The sequence below is a fragment of the Adiantum capillus-veneris genome, chromosome 9 (assembly GCF_014529385.1).
Source record: "Adiantum capillus-veneris isolate H3 chromosome 9, ASM1452938v2, whole genome shotgun sequence".
NCBI lineage: Eukaryota > Viridiplantae > Streptophyta > Polypodiopsida > Polypodiales > Pteridaceae > Adiantum > Adiantum capillus-veneris.
In genome coordinates, this window is record NC_140939.1 from 153,060,778 (window position 1) to 153,083,304 (window position 22,527).

General features: G+C 44.0%; 1 protein-coding gene across 2 annotated transcripts in view; it reads right to left on the reverse strand.

Annotated features, from left to right (window-relative positions):
• The window catches only part of LOC147451411 (serine/threonine-protein kinase 12-like), an 82,271-nt gene extending 59,970 nt beyond the window's left edge, over window positions 1-22,301 (reverse strand). Inside the window, exons 1-4 of one of the 2 annotated variants that reach the window (XM_086520321.1) lie at window positions 21,843-22,301; window positions 21,479-21,553; window positions 21,290-21,385; window positions 20,824-20,906 (exon numbers count right to left, since the gene is read on the reverse strand). In XM_086520321.1, the coding sequence (XP_086376447.1) occupies window positions 20,824-20,906; window positions 21,290-21,385; window positions 21,479-21,553; window positions 21,843-22,190 (602 nt within the window). In that variant the 5' untranslated portion in view covers window positions 22,191-22,301. The remainder of the gene's footprint in view (window positions 1-20,823; window positions 20,907-21,289; window positions 21,386-21,478; window positions 21,554-21,842) is intronic. The other variant, XM_086520322.1, reaches the window with a different exon arrangement.
• Between the last annotated feature and the right edge of the window lie 226 nt (window positions 22,302-22,527).

Sequence of the window (22,527 nt, forward strand, 5' to 3'; positions counted from 1 at the left end):
AAGGATCCTCGATTTACGAGTCTGTTTTGGAAGGCAATTTGGGAGAACATTGGCACGCGGTTGCAGTTCTCGTCATCTTTCCACCCGCAGACTGATGGGCTATCTGAGATTGCCAATGCAATGGTTTTAGATTTATTGAAGTCTTACATCTCGGATCAGAAGACTCAATGGGAAAAGTATCTACCTTTGGTGGAATTTGCCTACAACAACACGATACACTCTTCGACGGGGAAGGAGCCATTTGAGATTATTGAAGGTGCTGCGAAGGTTCCATCCTTCCTAATCATGAAAGATAAGATTTTTGAAGCCGATGAGTACACGTGCAACTTGGACACGGCTTTTGCCAAGGTCCACGAGGCTTTGCGAAAATCTCAGGAAAGACAGAAAAAGACAGCGGATCACCATCGTCGCGATTTGAAATTGAAGGAGAATGATTGGGTGCTCTTACGTTTTGAGAAGGCACGTCTGAGAAAGAAAAAGGAAAAGGAGAGGCTTTTTCTAAAGCTTAGTATGCGATACTATGGAACTTTCCAGATCACCGAAAAGATCAATGATGGCTCCTTCCGATTGAAGCTGCCTGACACTTGGAGGATTCACAATGCATTCCATGTGAGTCTCTTGAAACCTTTTAAAGGTGATGTGTCCGAAGACGGGGACCTGATGAGCAACCCGAAGTGGGAGAAAACGAGGAGATTCTTGTTCCTGAACAGATATTGGCACATAAGGACAAAAAGAATAAGGGTAAAGTGAGAAGGCGGTTCTTGGTTAAATTCAAGAACTATCCTGCATTGGATGCGAAGTGGATGGAGGAGGAGGACCTAGCAGATACTCCTCAGATTGTGAAACTTTACCTTGAAGCTTTTGGTTTAGCATAGTCTACTCCAAATGGAACCCCGAATTCAGCTTGGCTGGAAATCTGGTGCAGTGGGTATGCACAAGAGGGGAGTTACTCCGCTCCTTTGTCAACAGATGCCTCGATTTTTGAATACTAGAGTCACTGATGTCTCTTTGAGCTTCAGGGATACTTAGAGCTTATAGTGTTCTGCTATATGACTTTATGAAATGGAATTCCGAAAAATATGAAACTGATTTGTTCTTGACTTGTTTAAGTGTAGGAACCGATAGACGAAATGACTGCAGCATTTCGGTCTGAATAATCTTGATAGACATGGTTGCAATAGGGATTAGTCAATCGGGCATCTATGAGGTCCTGAGTGGATCTAGATGCAATTGCTAATTGCATTGCTGATAAATCATGGTCTGATATTCGAGTGAATGTTGAATGTGATTTGTCATGTGATGTCCTGTGATGTGACTGTCGATTGGTATTTCTGCTAGATGTGTGCTCCTAGTGCGTCGGTACTAACAGTCAGTGTCTGCTAAGACAGTTTATGGCTTCTGTCTGTTTTGCAGGCGTAATCGAGGGCGATTACAATGCTTTCAAGAGGGGGGTATGTCACAAACTGGTGACGTGGCTGCCCGGTGCATTTCAAAAAATCTGCCCTTGGCCACAAATGATGAGGGCAGATTTTTTGAAATGCTAACGTGGCTGGCTGTAAGGCAGCCCCGGAAATTGCGGCGCAATATGGGGAAAACTCGCCACATGGCAGCGTGGCAGCATGTACGGACACCCGCTTTTTACGGAAAACTGCTGTCTGCTTTTAGGCTGAAAATTCTACGCTGGGGCTTTTTGGGAATTGCTTTATTTTCCACTAAGCTTGTGACAGTGAGAGATAAAAAGCTTTTGCTTTAAGGCTTTTGATTTTCAGCTTTTGGGGCTCTGCTTTTAGCATCCCTTGTAAACTCTTTAAATTGGTAGTTTGGGCTCTCACTTCTCAGAGCATCTGGACGCAGAGTCTGAGAGTGAGTCCCGACTACTCGCTTGTACTTTGAGTTGCAGATTAATACAAAAAGAAATACCGAAAGAGGCGCCAGTCTTTGGGGCCAATATCTCTAGGTACGGAACTCCGTCGGGCTAGTGTCGAATCAATTGTGACCTGTGAACTGTTTTGAAGTGATTTATTGTGGTGTCGTGGTAGATTCTCGACTTGGAGTGTCCAAGTCTATTATTTACAACTCTTACATGAGCACTCCCCCCCACCAGTCATCACTTCTACGGAGGTATGGGGTCAGTATGCATCATCTTTCTACACCGTCCCGGGGCAGCCACCTCTTCCAAATGCGCCAGAGATGGTAAAGAAAGCCATTGACAGGATGAAGACTAGGAAAGCATATGATCACGATGGCTTGGTAGTAGCAGAGCATTTTATACATGCCAAAGGTTTGCTTGAAGAGATTCTAGGAGTGATCTTCAACCGTGCCATATGCGAGGGCCTACCTGATACTTGGAGTTTGTCCACGATTGTAATCATGATTGAACACAAATTGGTACGGTCGTACGCATCCATCCTTGAGGAGCAGTTGAGTAGATGGGCTGAGAGAGAGGTGTACGGGCAGCAAAACAGGCGTGTTTCAGGAGAGGCTTCTCTACTCTTGATCATATCCTGACACTCATAGCCATTATTGAGGAGGGGAGATCACATGGAGGACGGTTCTATTTTTGCTTTGTGGACTTCCGCAAAGCCTTCTGCCCAGAGCTAGATTGCGCAGACTACAAGAGATGGGGGTTCCAAAAGAGTTGATATAGGGGATCATGGCTCTATACAAGTCTACGCACTCTAGAGGGGATTTCTGATTTGGTTCACTCCATTATATGTGGATGAGGTTGCTCACTGCATTGAGAGGGATGGTGATAGAGGAGCACAGTTGGCAGGGACATGGATCCCACTACTGTTATATGTTGATGATATTGTGCTGATTTCCACTCCCCGAAGGGGATGCAACGTCATTTAGATGCTTTGTACACATTTGCCCACGATAGCGGATTGTCTGTTAACCTGGGGAAAACCAAGGTTATGGTGTCTAACACCACACACAGTGGGTCAGGAGGTCAGCACCTATTTTTACATATGGCCAAGAGACGGTGGAGTATACAGATGCATACACCTATCTTGGGATAGTCTTCAATGGACCAGCATTTTCATTGAGGAGAGCAACAAAGACTAGATTGACAAGACCTTTTGCAGCCTTGGGAAGTTTGGAGGAGATGTGTTCATAGGTTTAGTTTCAGGAACCTCAAACAAAGCACTGGCTTTTTGACACTCTAGCGGCTTCAGCTATGCTCTATGGGGTTCAGATTTGCGGGCCCTTAGTGGACCAATAGGGAAGATCTGGTAGCACTGATGGATGGAGATGTATGGAGAGGCCTCTAGCCTCTATGACCTCTCGGATGATTCGGGCTAAGGCCTCAGTAGCAAGTGCCACATGAGATTATTCGGGCCGAGCTAGCTGCCCCTCCTCTCGTAGTTGAGGCCCTTACTAAATCAGTCTCCTTCATGCATAATTTATGGGACCTTCCTAGAGACAAATATGCTAGATCAGACTGGCCTATATGGACACTCATTTATCCTATGGGATACGATGTGCTATTGGTCAGATGCACACATCATTGCATCAGCTAGAGATTGAGACTGGCAGTTTTAGGAGAGTACCAGCAGAAGCCAGGATATGCCAGTTATGTCATATAGAGCCATAGACAGAGTTACATCACATCTGTCATTGTCCGGTATACTACGAGATACGAGGCCGCTTTCATTGTCTATTAGAGAGGGCTTTGGACCGTTGGCTAGAGTCATGAAATATCAGGATGAGAGATGCCTTGGGTTGTTTTTGCTAGAGCTGCTCAGACACAGGGAAAGTCTCTTGAGGAGACCAGGTAGTGGGAGACATTCATAGAGGGAGATCACCGACTTCTTTAGAGCAGGGACTCAACAACCGGATGAGCATGCTTCACAGCAGACTTCAAAGCCCACTTCTACCAGAGGTATATTAGTGGACAGAGCCACTGAGCTCGCGAGAGCTAGACGCCCACGTCTACCGGGGTGACCACACGACATAGACGGAGGCTCCGGGATCACAACATTCCCAAAGAAGACACCATCATCTTGGGTGGACAGACACTTACCACTTGACCTCGACACGTCACCTCACTTGCTTACACAGGAGCATCTACATGGACCACATTGGAAAGCATTGACAAAAAAACACTCATGCTTTCGCAAAAGAATACCTTTAAGAGAGAGAGAGAGAGAGTTGAGAGAGGGTCACTACCACATGAGAAATTGAAGAAATCTCTACGCAAGGCTCTGCAGACGAAAGTTGTGAAGAAATGTTTACAATATTAGGCACTGGGATAAGGCTAAAGAAGGGCGAACCAAAAATTGCCGACGTGATGGGGTTTTTTTCCCCACACCCAAAATAAAAACAAAAAAAAACCCGTATAGTACGGATCCATACTGTAAGGATTCGTGCGGTGTCGACGTATTGTACCGTACGGATCCATACATGCGTACGGATCCTACCTTGGTGCTATCTCATGTGAGTAGTGCCTAAGTACATGTTTGAAAGATGAAATGACTGCAGCATTTCGGTCTTGTGATTCCAGATGAGATGGACATGATAGCAAGAAGAATTAGTCAATCGAGACATCTGTGAGATTTGAGATAGATCTAGATGTGATTGCTAAACACGTTGCCAATAGATCATGGTTCGATATCTCGATGGACGATGTGTTGTGAATGTGATTTGGATGTTCAGTGGCTGTCGTCTTTGTGCAAGTGCTTGATTTGTGTTGTCTAGTGCGTCAGTGCTTAGAGTAAGTGTCTATTGAACAGGTTTTTGTCTTATGTTTGATTTTGCACGCGTAATCGAGGGCGATTACAATTCTTTCAAGAGGGGTGTATGTCACAAAGTGATGTCGTGGCATGACCATATCGACGGACTCCAGAAAGTAGGAGGTCCAGCCCCTAGAGAAAGATACAGATGAAGTTTTACCAACATGCAGAATCTTCCGAGGGGCCTAAATTAAAAAGTCTGAAGCTTATAAGTTGTACCAACCAACTTATGGCACCCCATCCGAAGGGGACCAAGGGACAGAAGATTAATAAAATCGCACAAGGAGACATGGCAGAGCTATATGGACGACCCGCGTTTTACGCTGTTAGGAGTTTTTTGGAAGAAGTGATTGTGCATATGTACATACACATGCATGGTGCATCGAATAAAGGATTGCCCATTTTCCAGAGCCAGGTGGTTGCGTGGGGCCCACATGTGTACAGGTAGGACAATGTGTACATAGTACATTGATTTTTATTATCACCAGTACCAATGTGTTTTTTCTATAATCATGAGGAGTTGGTAGCGCGTAAAACTTCTCGAGGAAGCTATCCGCGGGCCGACGACATGAGGTAAGCAAGTGCGTCAGATGACATCCAAGTGGTGTCAGGCGGTCGAATGGGGTCAAGATTTGCACGTGGATAAGTACGGACACAACATGGGTGTCTTCTTGGGACGAATTATGGAAAAGGTCATCATGAGAATTGTATTTGGGGGCCACTTCACGTGATTGCGGGATGCATTATTGAAAAAAGTTGAGTGTCAGATGTGCGGATGATGCAAAAAGGTAACAAAAATGCATTGCGTGGCCAGTTTTTGGCCTATTCAGGGTCCGTTTGAGGTCAATCAAAAGGCCAAGGTACCCAAGGAATTAAGTGAAGTGTGGACACTGAAAAACCTGAGAAAAGGACCAGCAAAACGTGGAGAGAAGAGGAGGAACAGCCGCAACTGAGTTTTTGCTGTTTTTAAAGCCTGTTTTGCCCATAAACTGCTCATCCAAGGTCAAATTTGAGCACTTTGATATTGTAGACTAGGGTTTTTGGCCGTTCCGGACGCAATGGCGTTGTCCATTTTGCCAAATTCCTCACTTTTTCATGTTGTTTTGGCTGTGTAAGTTTCTCATGTGAGCAAAGTCTCTGCTCCAATTTGTGATTGTATCTGGCATATTTCATCCATATTGTGTGAGCTATTTGCCCCATTGGTGTTGGCCAAAGCTCAATTATATCTAAACATCAGAAATCTTTCTCTTTTGAGCTGAGTTTTTTGGGTGTGTGTATGTCTCTGTGTTTAGTAGGTAAATGGATAGTCTCTCTCCTCTCACTCCATCGGTGTATTTCCTGTCTCGACCAGGTGGATTGTGTAAGCCGAGTGGTGTCCCATAGTGTGTGTGTATTATCCCAAAAGTGTGTGTCGAGTGATCATAGAGGCGTTGTGTGTGTTTCCATCCCACTCACATTCTTTTGGTGCCCCCACTGAGGATCTTCTTCGAGTACCTTCAGCTTCAAGAGTACAGATTGCAGATTACAGGTTACAGGTTACACGGACAGGTACAGGTACAGGTACAGGTGATTCACACAGGTACAGGTAGCTGGAGTACCCTTTTCGTGACCTCGCCATAGACTATGTACTAGTGATTCCTACTTGATGCTCGAGTTCTATTGTTGGCAGGTTATGTATACATATACAGTCTATATTTTGAGTTCTTACTGCTCTACTTCTGGGGAAACTCTGCCAAAATTTTTCCAAGTTGTGATGACTGGTTTTTTGGTCTTTTGAGCCATTTATGTTTTTATGCTGCTGAAATTCTCGCAAAATCAAAGGATAAGTCAGGTGTGCCTTCTTGGGAGCTGCATGGTTGGCTTTAATGGATTATCAAAACGGACCTCAGTTCACTCCTTTTCATTTTGCACAAAGAATCCAGATAAATATTAATGTGTTCAAGAAGATTTTTTTCCAGCAGCGTTCGGGCCAAGAAGATTAAGAGAGATACTGGAATCCCCTTTGCCTGTTATAATTCCGATGATTCACTATAAAAACTCATTTGATGTGCATGTGTTTGTCCTTATCTAAAGACGAGCTCCATTGAAGTTTCTGGGGATTGAGTCAATAAAAAGTTTAGGTTCTTGCACGTGTGTTAGAAGGGATTCTCAAAACATCAAAACTTGGGTAGCCATGGCTCTCTTATCCGGAGTTTCATGGAAGAAGTGATGAAGATGTGGAAGAATTTTTAGAAAAGATGGAGGTTGCCTGCATTAGCAATCAGATTCATGATCCGGCACAGATATTATGTCTTCTCCAGATTTGTTTGAAGAGTGATGCACGAGTTTGGTCCAAAGCATTTGAAGAGGAGTTGCGTGTGGCCGATCGACCTGTGAGATTAAGTTGGGATAATCTACGGCATGGATTGGAAGTGGAGTTTTTGAAGACAGAAGATCCTGACAAAGTGTGGCAAGAAGTACAGGGTTTTGTGCAAAGGGAAGGTGAGCCAGTAGATGCGTACATACGTAAGTTTTCAATGGCATGGGAGCGGACGTGCAAGGCCTTAGCACCACAGGTACCTCCACCTGACATGATGAAGAAGGACGGGTTCTTGGCTGGTCTTTGGGAGAATATACGTTGGAGAGTGGAGCTAAAGAAACCTAGGACATAGGAAGACGCACTAGATGTAGCGAGGAACAAAGAGTGGAAGCTGAGAATAATGAGCCAGCTAGGAGTAGAGTCTTTGCCCAGGAGGTCTGAGTTTTAACCTATGGATTCTTTGCAAGGTCGCATGTCCAGGGGTTCATCATGAACCAGTGGTTTCTGTTACTCCTCAGGTTATGCCAGCAGTGGTCACTACAGCAATGCAAGATGATGGGCTAAGGCAAGACATGAGGCAAGTGGTAGATTTAATGAAGAATCTCAGCAAAAACATGCTAGGTAATGTGGGAAATAATCGAGGTTGGAGGAGGTTTGCAAATCAGCCAGGAGGTGAAGAAAGACCCAAGAAAGGTGTTGGACAAAGCAATGGTAGAGTCTGGAGACAAACGCCCACATGTTATAATTGTGGAGAGTTGGGACACATCAGCCCGCAATGTATAAGCCACCAAGGATGGGGGGAGACATGTATCTAGGTGCTAACTAGGTCCAATGATTATGGCATTGAAATTAAGGGAGAAGAAGGAACCAGTGGATTAACCCAAGAGGAAAAGGGAAAGACAAAGAAGAGAATGAGTCTAGTGATGAAGACTATTCCACAGTGACTGATGAGAACAGTGATAGTACTACCAGCAGTGATGAGGATGTTGATGTTGCATTTCTTTTGATGGACAAAAAAATCCAGGAGTCTTGTTTAGTTGCATTTGCAAATGAAATTGAAGATGAAAGTGAAGGGTCTTATGAAGTGATTGAAGGGCTGATACAAACTAAGGTTGAATTGTCAAAGAAGCAAGAATTGATGACACAAATGATCAGTGGAAACCTCTCAGCCATAGAGAACGAAATATATTTGCACATGCTGGCTAGTTTTCCTGATTTGTTTATTACTTCATATAAAGAGATTAGAGGGTTCAAAGGAGAAGAGATGCATATAGAGCTGAAAGAAGGTGCTAAGCCAGTGCGACAAAGGCTGAGAAGGATGGGTCAAGAGCAAATGGAAGCCTTGCACAAGTTATTGAAGGCAAGGTTCATAGTCCCAGTGGAAACCACAGAATGGGTGAGTACAACAGTAGTCAGCCCAAAGAAGGATGGAAAGTGGAGGATTTGTGTAGATTTTAAACCCTTGAAGAACCTATATCCTCTCCCATTCATTGATCAGATCTTGGATTCAGTGGCAGGTTATGAGAGGTACAGTGTGTGATGGTTTTTCGGGCTATTTTCAATTGAAGATTACTTTTAAAGACCAAACAAAGACAACTTTCATTAAGGCATGGGGTTGTTATTGCTACACGGTATTGCCATTTGGGTTGTCAAATGGACCATCTTTCTATCAAGAGAGAGCAAATTGGGTATTAGAACCATTCACTGGTAGTTGTGTTAAAGCTTTTACGGATGACTTCTATGTCTACAGTAGGGTTGAACACCATGAGAAGCTGCAGATGGTATTGGCTCGATATGATGAACGTGGAGGACAACTAAATCCGAAGAAATGTCATCTAGCACAGCCAAGGGTTAAGTTACTGGGCCATATGGTGTCAGAAAATGGCATTGAGGCTGATCCAGACAAGGTTAAGTCTATTATTCTTCTTCCATCACCTACGAGTACAAAGCAATCGGCAACCTTTATACACAAAGTGAAGTACATGGCGCGGTTTATTCCATTGTCTTCACAGCTCCTTTATCCATTACAACAAGTGGCAAAGCATGATCCATTGCAATGGGATGACAAGTGTGAAGAAGTGTTTCAAGAGGTGAAAGAGATGTTAGGGGGGCTATCAGCCATGCAAGCTCCTGATTGAAGGCAAGTGTTTTATGTAAATCCATCAGTAGGGGATGATGCTATTGGAGCAATGCTATTGCAAAAGAGGAAGGGCAGCCTTTATATGAGGCCAATGTATTGTGCAAGCCAAGTGAAGTTGATAGCAGAAAGAAAATTGTTGGAAGTAGAGCTAGTGATGGCGAGTGTAATATTTGCCTGTCGACGATTTCGTCATTACTTGCTACCAAGACCTTTTGTTTTCTTAAAAAGTTACGCTTTTTTTCCACAGTTAATTAATGGCACTAACATGTCAAATGTCGTGAAGGAATGGGTAATTGAGCTGCAAGAGTTTGAATTCTCTTTTTTAGTGGAAGACAGTACAAGAGCTACCCTAGCTAATTTGCTGACTTACAAGGAGAATTGTCACAAAGTGATGACGTGGCGGACAGCAGAAACTCTAATTTCTGCCAGAAACCCTAAAATTCCTGCAAACCCTAATTTTTGCCAAAAACCCTAATTTCCGGAAATCGCGGAGGCGGATTATTAAAAAAAAAATGTTTTTTTTTTTTGGAAAATGATGAGCGACGCAAATTTCGCTTTTTCTCTACTTAAATGAGAAAGAGAGAGAGAATGCTTTTGCTTTCATGTTTTGACTCTCTGTGAGAGAGAGAGAGAGAGAGAGAGCAATTGCTTTTGATTTGAAGCTTTTGGGGCTCTGCTTTTGGGCATCCCTTGTAACCTTTAAATTAGTGGTGAGGGCCTCACTTCTCAGGGCATCTGGACGTAGAGTCTGAGAGTGAAACCCTAACCTCTCTCTTGTACTTTCATGATTGATTAATACAAAAAGAAATACCGAAAGGGGCGCCAGTCTTTGGGGCCAATATCTCTAGGCACGGAACTCCGCCGGGCCAGTGCAAATCTATTGTGATCTGTGAATTGTTTTGAAGTGGTTATTTGGTGCTGTCGCGGTTGATTCTTGACTTGGAGTGTCCAAGTCTGTTACAGTGGTATCAGAGCACGGCCGATTTCTCTTCTACGGGAAATCCGATCCCCGATATTTTTTTTCCGCGGCACCTATGGCTTCAGGCAATGATCAGTCAACTCCCTCTGCATCTGGAGATGCGGGCAAGGATCACAACGAAGATTCCGGCAGAGAGTATGGCCAGCCTTGGCCTCCTCAGGCGGAGCGGCGAGAGATGGAGCGTCGCCAGTTGATCGGCGATGCAACAAAGATGATGCTCAATTTTGCCAAGGACCCGAAGATGGCAAAATATATGAACCAGACCTCTTTGGAAGAGGTACAAATGGAGTGGTAGAGAACCACAACACCACTCCCGAAACCCGCTCTCAAGAAATATTCTGCCTCCAAGAAAATATACGGAGCAGGAACTGGAGGACGTGCAAAAGAAAGACAAAAAGCACGGCAAAAAGCAGAAGAAAGGCACTGACTTCCCGGGATATTTGGGTCGTCGGTCGACATTTGACAAGGCAAAGAAATTGAAGAAGCGCGTCAAGTTTGAAGACCTACCCAGTTCTTCTTCTTCTTCTTCTTCTTCTTCTTCTTCTTCTTCTTCTTCTGACAATTCTTCTAGCTCCTCGGATTTGAGCGAAGAAGACAGAAAAGGTAAAAAGTGAAGCAAGAAGCAACGCTTTGGAAAGGGCAAGAGAAAGGCAAAGAAGGCTAAATCTCGCCCAGAGACTGACATTTCTACTGAGGACTCGTCTGCAGACAGCTCAGATTCCGATGACGGAAAGTTTTATGCGAACAAGAAGAATTTTTACAAAGCCAACCAGTATGACTTTCTCGAAGATAAAAGCAAGAAAGTCCGAGAGTTTAAGGAAGGTGGCCACTCGATCAAGTTTGATACTTTTTAGGATACTCAGATGCTTCGAAGGCTTTGTCTTTTATACAGCAGTTTGACATCGCTTTCGCGGGAGGACGCTATTCAGAGCACTCCAAGATTCGGAGAGCTGCCTCTTACTTTAAGGGGAATGCTCGCACTTGGTGGTCCACGCTTCTATTAAACAAGACTGCACCAGTTAAATGGCTGAAATTTGACAAGCTTTTTATTTCTTCTTGGTTGACTCAAGAGTTTGAGCGAGATATACGAGCTGCTTGGAACCATCTTCGGATGACCAAGAAAGATACAATCAATGCTTATTGTGAAAGATTCTGGAGCTCTTTTCTACCCGCCTCTTCATTCAAGAAGATCTCGTTCAGAGAACAGATTGAGCGGTTTACCTTGGGTCTACCTACAGAGATCCGAGACTGCTTGGAACAGAAGTCAGCTTCTATTCAAGAGTTGATGAGTCATGGGAAGCGGGGCTTTGCCATTCACTCTGGCAATCTGACCCACCCACAAATGAGGCCATGACACAACGAGCCGAACAGACTTCTGGGAATGAAAGTAGAATGAAAAAGAGCAACCCAGAGAAAAAAAAGAATGCACGACCCAAGCTTACTCCTGAGGAGAGAGCTCGCTTCATCAGAGAGGGGAAGTGCTTTGGATGCGGGAAACATGGACATATTTCCGCAAAGTGCCCTGATAAGGCACAGAAAGAATAGAATGATAAGGACGACGACAAGTCTGAGAGTTCGAGAGCAGCTGAGGAATGTGGCACAAAAGGCAAATAGAAAAGCAGAATTGGTACCACATGGCGTGGGACCTGCACTGAATCTAATAAATGAAAGTACAAACTTTGCCGCTTTCGGGGCAAAGTGAAGGATCAGGAAGCTCTTTTGAAGGAGCCAAGGCCAACTTCTTTTCACTTGGAATTGGCGGCTCGATTTGGAACTACGCCCGACAAACTGACGCCATAGGCGGAGGTAGTTCGACTGGCACCCGGATGGGATGTTGCCATTACACCGAGCATTGGCAAACTTCGTTTGCAATGACAGGGGTGTTCAGGGCACGCGAGTGACGTTCTACTCGGGATCCCTTGGTACCACAAGAACTACGCCGTGGTTGACTACCGGGCCGAGAAAGCGACTTTGATAAATGAAGGGCTTAGAGATTGTACTTGATGAACTTCGGTTTTCTTACTCATTCTTTTGGGAGAACTGAACGATGGATAAAGGTTGAATATGTTTTGACCTGAAGAAAAGAACGCCAAGATTTTTTTCTCCACGCTCATGCCGATTGCTTTTGAGAGGGCCTGAAGATCATACCATTGATCTGATATCTGGAAGCACGCCACCGAATCAGCCACCTTATCGTGTGAGCCGAGTACAGAATGAAAAGATTATGAACTCAGTGAAAGACCTCTTGGAAAAGGGTGTTGTCCAGCCTAGTACTTCACCGTATTGCTCTCCAGTGTTGTTGGTTTTGAAGAAAGACAGATCTTGGAGAATGTGCATCGATTATAGCACTCTCAACGAAATCACCATCAAGAACAGATTTCCGATTCCTAGGATTGATGATATACTCGACAGGTTACAGGGATCCTCGTGCTTTAGCAGGATTGACTTGAAGAGTGGATATCATCAGATCAGGATAGCACCAGGAGATGTCTACAAGACAGCTTTTCGGACGACTTTTGGGTTATTTGAGTTTTTGGTGATGCCTTTTGGCTTAACCAATGCTCCTGCGACATTTAACCGGATGATGGATAGGATTTTTCGAGAGTACAGGCTATTTGTTGGCACTTTCTTTGACGACATCATTGTTTTCTCCAAGAATGAGGCAGAACACAGAGATCATCTGCTTCAAGTCTTTCAGGCATTACGAGATCACACATTAGTGATTAATGCTAAGAAAAGTGAATTTTTCCTACCAGAGATACACTTTTTGGGACACATTGTGTTAGCAGCACAGCAGGAGTGCAAATGGACCCGGCCAAGATAGAGACTATCCGTGATTGGCCCGATTTGAGGAATGTCCATGAAGTTAGAAGCTTCTTAGGACTGTGTTCGTACTACAGGCGGTTCATACGAAAGTTTGCAGAGGTTGCTTTCCCTTTGCATACCTTGACACAGAAAGGAGTACCTTTTTCGTGGGGACCCACAGAGGTGACTGCCTTTCGGACATTGAAAGAGAAATTCACTACAGGACCAGATTTGACTTTGCCGGACTTGCAGAAGTCATTTGAAGTATTTTGTGATGCTTGTGGTCGTAGTCTGGGTGCGGTCTTGATGCAAGAAGGCCATGTCATAGCTTACGAGAGCCGTTTGTTCTCTAGGCTGGAGATGACAGCACAGATCGATGGGAAAGAGCTTTTGGCGGTTATCCACGCTCTTACTCAGTGGCGGCATTACCTACTCGGAGCGGATTTTACTGTCTTTACAAACCATCAGAGTTTGCGCTACTTCTTGTCACAGAAGCAGCTTTCGGAAAAGCAGATGCGGTGGGTGAACATCTTGTCACAGTTCCACTTCCAGATTGTCCATGTGCAGGGACAGAAGAATGTGGTGGCAAATGCTTTGTCTCGAAAACCGTTGGTTCTGGCTATTTCCGCGATACATCATAGGAGCTTCGAGGATATGGTCGATCAGTATGCCACAGATATAGATTTTGTAGATATTTTCACACGGATACGAGATGGGGAGACAGTAGCGGGATACTCCCTTCGGGAAGGCTACTTGATGAAAAAGACTATGTTGTACGTTACACAGCCGTTGAGGGAAAGGGTTATGACTGATTGCCAATGTCCACCTTTTACGGGTCACCGCGGCATTGCTACCACCATGAAAGGGGTAGAGAGAGATTTCTTTTGGCGGAGACTGAAGAAGGATGTGGAAGAGTTTGTGCGCAGTTGCTTGGTATGCCAGAAGGTCAAGTTTGACAGGCATAAGGCACAGGGATTGTTACAGCCTTTACCCATACCCACCCGCCCCTGGGAAAATATTGAAATGGATTTCATTTTTTTTAATCTCCCGAGAATACAGAATGATCACGATGATTTTCCGATTACATGGCATGCCTGAGACGATTGTCTCCGACAGAGACCCCAGATTTATGAGTTTGTTTTGGAAGGCAATTTGGAAGAACATTGGCACGCGGTTGCAGTTCTCGTCATCGTTCCACTTGTAGACTGACGGGCAATCTGAGATTGCCAATTCAGTGGTTTTAGAGTTATTGAAGTCTTGTATCTCGGATCAGAAGACTCAATGGGAAAAGAACTTACCTTTGGTGGAATTTTCCTATAGTAACACGATACACTCTTCGACGGGGAAGACGCCATGTGAGATTGTTGAAAGTGCTGCGAAGGTTCCATCCTTCCTGAGCACGAAAGATTAGAAATTTGAAGCGGATGAATATTCGCGAGATTTGGATACGGCTTTTGCCAAGGTTCGCGAGGCGTTGCAGGAGTCTCAAGAACGACAAAAAAAGGCAGCGGATCGCCATCGTCGCGACTTGAAATTGAAGGAGGATGATTGGGTGCTCTTAGTTTTGAGAAGGCACGCCTGCGAAAGAAAAAGAGAGAGGAGAGGCTTTTTCCAAAGCTTAGTATGTGATACTAAGGACCTTTCCAGATTGCTGACAAGATAAATGATGTCTCCTTCCGATTGAAACTGCCAGATACTTGGAGGATTCACAATGCATTGCATGTGAGTCTCTTGAAACCTGTTAAGGGTGATGTGCCTGATGATGGGGAGCCTGATGAGCAACCCAAAGTGGAAGAAAACGAGGAGATCCTTGTTCCTGAACAGATTTTGGCACATAATGATACGAAGAAAGGTAAAGTCCGAAGGCGGTTCTTGGTTAAGTTCAAGAACTTTCCTGCATTTGATGCGAAGTGGATGGAGGAGGAGGACCTAGCAAATACTCCTCAGATTGTGAAACTTTACCTCAATGTTTTGGTTTAGCATAGTCTACTCCAAACGGAACCCAGAAACTCAGCTTGGCCGAAGATCTGGTGCATTGGGATGCACAAGAGGGGAGTTACTCCGCTCCTTTGTCAACAGATGCCTCGATTTTGATACTAAAGTCACTGATGTCTCTTTGAGCTTCAGGGATACTGAGAGCTGACAGTATTCTGCTGGATGACTTTATGAAATGGAATTCCTGATTATGATACTGATTTGTTCTTGACTTCTTGTGAGTGCAGGAACTGATAGCCGAAATGACTGCAGCATTTTGGTCTGATTGATCTCGAATAGACATGGTTGCAATAGGGGTTAGTCAATCGGACATCGATGAGGTCCCGATTGGACCTAGATGTGATTGCTAGCTACATTGCCGATAAATCATGGTCTAAGATCCGAATGAATGTTGAATGTCATGTGATGTCTTTTGATGTCTGGTGATGTCCTAAGATGTCGTGTGATGTGACTGTCGATTTTGTACATGTGCTAGATGTGTGTTCCTAGTACGTAGGTACTAGCAGTCAGTGTTTGCTAAGACGGTTTATGGCTTTTGTCGGTTTTGCAGGCGTAATCGCGGTCGATTACAATGCTTTCAAGAGGGGGGTATGTCACAAAGTGATGACGTGGCGGACAGCAGAAACCCTAAAATTCCTGCAAACCCTAATTTTTGCCAAAAACCCTAATTTCTGGAAATCGAGGAGGCGGATTATTAAAAAAAAAAAAGGAAATTGATGAGCGACGCAAATTTCGCTTTTTCTCTACTTAAATGAGAAAGAGAGAGAATGCTTTTGCTTTCATGTTTTGACTCTCTGTGAGAGAGAGAGAGCAATTGCCTTTGATTTGAAGCTTTTGAGGCTCTGTTTTTGGGCATCCCTTGTAACCTTTAAATTAGTGGTGAGGGCCTCACTTCTCGGGGCATCTGGACGCAGAGTCTGAGAGTGAAACCCTAACCGCTCTCTTGTACTTTGATGATTGATTAATACAAAAAGAAATACCGAAAGGGGCGCCAGTCTTTGGGGCCAATATCTCTAGGCACGGAACTCCGCCGGGCCAGTGCAAATCTATTGTGATCTGTGAATTGTCTTTGAAGTGGTTATTTGGTGCTGTCGTGGTTGATTCTTGACTTGGAGTGTCCAAGTCTGTTACAAGAATCCCCTTCTTGTTAAGGAAGAGGTGGTGAGAAGGGTAGTTGAAGAAGTGCCACAGATCAGGAATACACATGTGTTGTTCTTTGATGGCTCATACAGAAAGAGCCATGATGTGGCTTCAGGGGGTATAGCACTTTACGATCCAGAGGGGAAGCTAGTATACAAGAGAGGGTTCAAATTGGATACTCATAGTAACAATGAGGCTGAATATGCTACATTGGAAGCCGGATTAAATATTTGTTTGAAGCAGGTTGATCATAAAAGATGATGCCTTGTTAATTGTGAAGCAAGTGTTGGGTGTGTGGAAGAGTAAGAACACCTCATTGAAGGAAATGTGTTTCAAAATTAAAGGCCTGTTAAAAAAGTTTGAAGCATGGAGCATCAGACACATTGAACGTGCTCTAAATGGAGAGGCAGCTCAAAGCATGATTGAGGAGCTATTTGTGTTGAGGACCAATTTACCTCTTTATCATGACCAGGAAAGTTTGGCTCAAGAAGAGCAGTTTTTGCTAACAGGAATCATTTCGAAGGACATTCAAAAGTCTAAGAAGTATGGTTTTGTGCGTAGAGCGTACAGGTACAAATTGATTGGTGATGTCTTGTACATGAAAGGGGTTAACCTCATGTTAAGACGTGTACCTTGGCGGGAGGAGCTTTATAGAGTGTTGGAAGAGAATCATGAAGGCGCATGTGGCGGACATTTTGCTCTAAAGATCACCTTGCATAAGATCTTGCAAGAAGGGTATGTATGGCCTAGTTTGCACAAGGATGTTCACCATTGGTGTAGGTCTTGCAATAGGTGTCCTTTGGGAAGAGAGTGTTGAAGCCAGAGCTACAAAAAACCATTATGACGTTTGATGTGTTTGAAAAGTGGGGGATTGATGCAATAGGCCCGTTACCTATATCACAAGCAGGGACAAAAGCTATATTTTGACTGCAGTGGACTATCTCTCTAGCTGGACAGAGGCTATAGCAGTAAAACAAGTCACTGCAAAGGATGTGGCAAAATTTGTGTACAATGAAATATGTTGCAAGTTTAGGGTGCCACTAGAGCTACTTTCGGACAAGAGGCCAGGATTTAGAGCTAAACTATTAGACTTTTTATGCGCGAAGATGAAGATTAGGCACCAGCATACCACTCTTTATTACCCGCAGTGTAATGGCTTAAATGAAAGATTCAATGGTGAGTTGGTACAAATTCTTTCGAAAGTGACAGAGCACCAAGGAAAGAATTGGGATTTGGAATTGCCTAGTGCGCTTCCCGTACTTCGGTGAAGACAGGTACAGGGTTTACTCCATTTCATTTGGTATATGAAAAGGAAGCACTATTGCCTGTGGAAGTAGAGTTGCCTGCGGTCAAGATGTTAGAAAAGTTGCTTGGGCAGTCCAGTGATGCATTCAAAGAGAGGCTCTTATAATTACAAGAGGTTCAGCTGGATAGGATGAGTGCATTGGAACATTATGGGCAGATGCAAGATAAGGATTTAGAAAAGATAAATGAAAAGGTCAAAAGTAAGGGTAGCAAGAAACATGACTTAGTTTTGCACTACAACAGTAAGCTGGACAAGACATTCCAAAAGAAGTTTCAAATTAAGTGGAAAGGCCCTTTCAAGGTAGTGGAGTGTTTTCCGAATGGTACATAATCAGCTAGCTAACCTGGAGGGGATTCTACATAAGTCAAGGGTAAATGGATTGCGTCTTAAATTATATCATGCTAAATTAATGAGGGTGGAGCAAGATGAGTTGTCTGCAGAGCAAGTAATGTATATGAGGGATGAGGAGACCTGTGACGCGGCAAGTCTCATATCTCTTTTTACTGCTGCTGATCATGAATGATCTAGCAGGCTAGGGAATGGGTAAATTATGTTACGAGTTTTTTAGAAGAAGTGATTGTGCATATGTACATACATATGCATGGTGCATCGAATAAGGGTTGCCCATTTTCCAGAGTCAAGTGATTGCGTGGGGCCACATGTATACAGGTAGGATAGCGTGTACATAGTACATCGATTTTCATTATCACCAGTACCAATGTGTTTTTTCTATAATAATGAGGAGTTGGTAGCGCGTAAAACTTCTCGAGAAAGCTATCCGCGGGCCGACAACATGAGATAAGAGGGTGCATCAGATGACATCCAGTGGCGTCAGGAGGTCGAATGGGGTCAAGACTTGCACGTGGATAAGTACGGACACATCATAGGTGTGGTGTTTTCTTGTGATGAATTATGGAAAAGGTCATCATGAGAACTGTATTTGGGGGGCACTTCACGTGATTGCGGGATGCATTATTGAAAAAAGTTAAGTGCCAAGTATGCGAATGATGCAAAAAGGTAACAAAAATGCACTGTGGCCAGTTATTGGCCTCCGTTTGAGGTAAATCTAAAGGCCAAAGGTGCCCAAGGGATAAAGTGAAGTGTGGACACTGAAAAACCTGAGAAAAATACCAGCAAAACGTGGAGAGAAGAGGAGGAACAGCCGCAACTGAGTTTTTGTTGTTTTTGGAGCCTGTTTTGGCCATAAACTGCTCATTCGAGGTCGGATTTAAGCACTTTGATATTGTAGACTAGGTTTTTGACCGTTCCAGACACAATGGCGTTGTCCATTTTGCCAAATTCCTCACTTTTTCCTGTCGTTTTAACTATGTAAGTTTCTCCTGTGAGCAAAGTCTCAACTCCAATTTGTGATTGTATCTGGCATATTTCATCCATAATGTGTGAGCTATTTGCCCCATTGGTGTTGGCCCAAGCTCAATTGTATCTAAACATCATAAATCTTTCTCTTTGAGCTGAGTTTTTTGGGTGTGTGTGTGTGTGTCTCTCTGTGTTGAGTGGGTAAATGGATAGTCTCTCTCCTCTCACTCCATCGGTGTGTTTCCTGTCTCGGCCAGGTGGGTTGTGTAAGCCGAGTGGTGCTCCATAGTGTGTGTGTGTATTATCCCACAGTGTGTGTCACGTGATCATACAGGCGTTGTGTGTGTTTCCATCCCGCTCACAACGCTGACTGCTGACGTGGCACCGTACGGATTTTTGCGATTCGTGTTGGCAATCTTGAGCGCTAGCTTTTGAGTCGGGGATGCTTTTAGAACTTGAAGCTTTTCATGTACTGCTTTTCTGAAGGCCATGGGCCTATAAATTTGTAACTAGGGTCTCTCCCTCTCTCAGATTGGCTTGGGAGCACAATATTAGCTTACATTCCATGCTAGCATTTTGATGCATCACATCAAATTTAACAAATGTTGGCAAACATCTACCTCTCCTAATCTTTCCAACTTGTGGTGCTTCAATTTATAAGGCGTCCCAGCTTCAGACCTTGTTCTATCCGACTTAGTGCCTTCTTTTTGGGTTTGCTTACCTGGTATAGTAGCTCCATGGTTCCAAAGTTAGGCATGGTGTTCAAGGTGTGGCTTCAAATTATGATGCAATCGCTTTTACATTCATGCTTTTTTACCTGGTATAGTAGCGTTCCAAAGTTGAGGCATGGTGTTCAAGGTGTGCCTTCAAATTATGATGTGATCGCTTCTACATTCATGCTCTTTTGTCTTGTGCTCCTTATGTCATAACAATTCTTTTTATGTGTTTTGCCCCTCTGGAACCTAGGCAAAAGGGTCCAGTGCAGCCGCTTGGTAACCTCCAAGCGATTATCAGGATAGCAACATCAAATCCATGGCCTTTTGAAAGCTGTTGAGAGGTGTTCCTGTTCACCCCTCATCCACGTTGTCAGACCTTCCTAGCTTCCCATTGATACACGTACCTCCTGATATGCAAGCCAAAATCCTGATCCTTTCCCTAGGGGCAACTTTGGGCATATTTGATCTTTTCCAGGAGTGTAGCAATGATGGTGGTTCTTTTCCAGCCACTTTCTGCCATTGGGAGGCGAATGCAAATCCTGCTCTAAACCAACTTTCCCATGTTTGGCAGCATAATCACCAAAGTGTTACCCCTTACTAGGTTAAAGCTCCTAGTAGGTGCCTAACAGAAAATTGTGACCTTAAATAGAGGACTTTGAAGTTTTAACAATCCACAACCTACCAAAGCATGGTTACTAGGGACAAAAAATTGGAACAGGGAACCAGGAGCAGAAATTGGCATGACTTGCCATTTTCTGTAATGGATACTCACATTATTGACACAGAACAGTGATTTGGAACGAGAAATTGGAAGGGAAAACTGGGAATGGTGACCTGAAAATGGACATTCCCTGTGGCTATGTACAAAGTACTATTTCTATAACTCTGCTCTACACAGATGACACCCACAAGGTACAGTATTTTGTGACAAAAAAGCAGTTCCATCACTGAGGATTTAGTCAAGGCATTGCAATCTTGGTCATAGCCTGGCTCTAACTCAAGCTACAATATGCACTCGCACATACACAGCACATGAATACACAGGCAAGGTTTCTTGAGAAAGTTTCCCCGCCTACACTGTTACACTCCTTTTGCCCCTCATTAAATCTAGCTCCAGATTTGCTTTCCTGCCAGCCAGTTTCTTAGCATCTTGTAATTACCTAGCCCATCCACAATACCTAACTAAGACCTGATTCCTCCAGTAACCAGTTCTAAACTATAAAGAATCCATACAGGTTTGGACCCTCCGTAGCCTCAAGAGTAACTGTCAGAATGAAATATCCCCTTTGAACAAAACCCATATGCTAACAATTTACATCCAGCTTTACACCAGTCATGACTGAAGACCTGAGTAAGAATCTTTGATACAAAAACCAAGAGTTAGATGTCATACATCGCTTTCTCGCCGTAGCTCAAATCTTTGAAACATTTGACAAAAACTTGAATCCCTCTCCAGGCTGCGACCTGATATCCTCTCTGGAACCATCACATTGATGTACTTAACTTCTGCAAATAGAAACTGATAAAAGCAGAGCTATGAAGTTGAACTAATGTCACAAAACTCCTCCAGACATTGTCAAAGCAAGCAGTGCTAAATATCCTGTAGTCTATTGACAAGACCTTTCGAATGGAAAATTAATGCTCTTTAGGGTTCTTGCGTAAGTTTGAGCTGGATGATATTCATCACAATGGAGAAGAGGGCAGAGAAGCTGAAGATGTAAACCTTTCAGCAGCCCTTTACAAGCTGAAACTTTGAGAAAGTCTTGTAGAGCAGAATGGCACAGAGCAGCTCCACTAAATAAAGTATTCTGCAGTTCTTCGCATTACATAATACGAACAAGTACAGAAAGGCATGCTACCTTTGTGAATGTCTTGTCTAGATACTGCAATTCTGCAGGATTCACCTCGTATTCTGAAACTGGGAGAGAGATCTGAACCTGTAGAGACGATTTCCGCTGCATAACATGATTCCCAGATGAGAATAACAACCGTGAAAAGTACTAAGGAAGCAAAAAATATGACAAATCCTAAAATGGGCGTGAATTTACATTTGATTTTGCTCCATGTTCAATCAAAAGCCTGCAAACATCACCGTTTTGGTAGTGTTCTGCATCATCTAGGGGCTACACAAAAAGAGCTCAAAGCTAGACCACCAATAACTTGTAGACACTACAATTTAATGATCAAAACTTGTTTGCAGAGCACACTCAAAGCTAAGGCCATCATAACTTGAACACACTACAAAATATATTTTGATGCTGCACCAAGAACATTTTCTTGCACAAGCTACTCAAAATGTATTACTCGCATAGCATTCTGGTATTTATTCACTATCCTCCACATGGACTTGGGCTTAGAAATCGGTCAGAAAATAATTCCGATGAACCAAGGGAGAAGGAGAGGCAGACTTACAGTACTATTCCAGTTATCAGAAGCGTTGACGTCAGCTCCCTTCGAGATGAGGAGGCGGACAACATCAAGGTGACCCTCACAAGCAGCAATGTGGAGGGCGGTGCGCCTTTCATAATCAGGGTAATTAACCGAAACAAGGCCCTGGGAAAGCAAGCTCTCAATTTGGGCGACGCAGCCTTGATGCGCCAGGTACAGAAGCTCCTCTGCTTCTGTACCGCCTTGATCTGCCGCCTGGGGGTCACGGTCCTTGTCGCAGTGGCTGTTGCTGTTGCTGCCGCTGGCCTGCCCTGCTGCAATCGAAGGGGAGGCTGCGCCCGATGACTGCAAATACAGAGCGCCTCTAGCCATTGAAGCTGAAGCTCGAGCTGTGGTTCGTTAGTGTTGGGCGTGTGTGATGCCTCGTCGTCGGGGAAAAAATGCGACGGAAGTTGGAACCTTCGCAACTTCCCAAGTTCCCAACAGTTGTCCCACATTGTCGGAACTTATCATGTTTCATCATCATCATTCATGCATATTGTACTTCCAAGTAGTTAGACTGTTAGAGCCGAGTCCTGCTAGGCATTTAGAATTTAGTAAAATCGATCTCTACAAGGCAATCCTACTAGTCCATATTCGAAGGCAGAAATGGAAAGAAAGGGAAAAAGTCTCCTTCTTCTGGAATTAGTGGTGACCAACGCCATGTAAG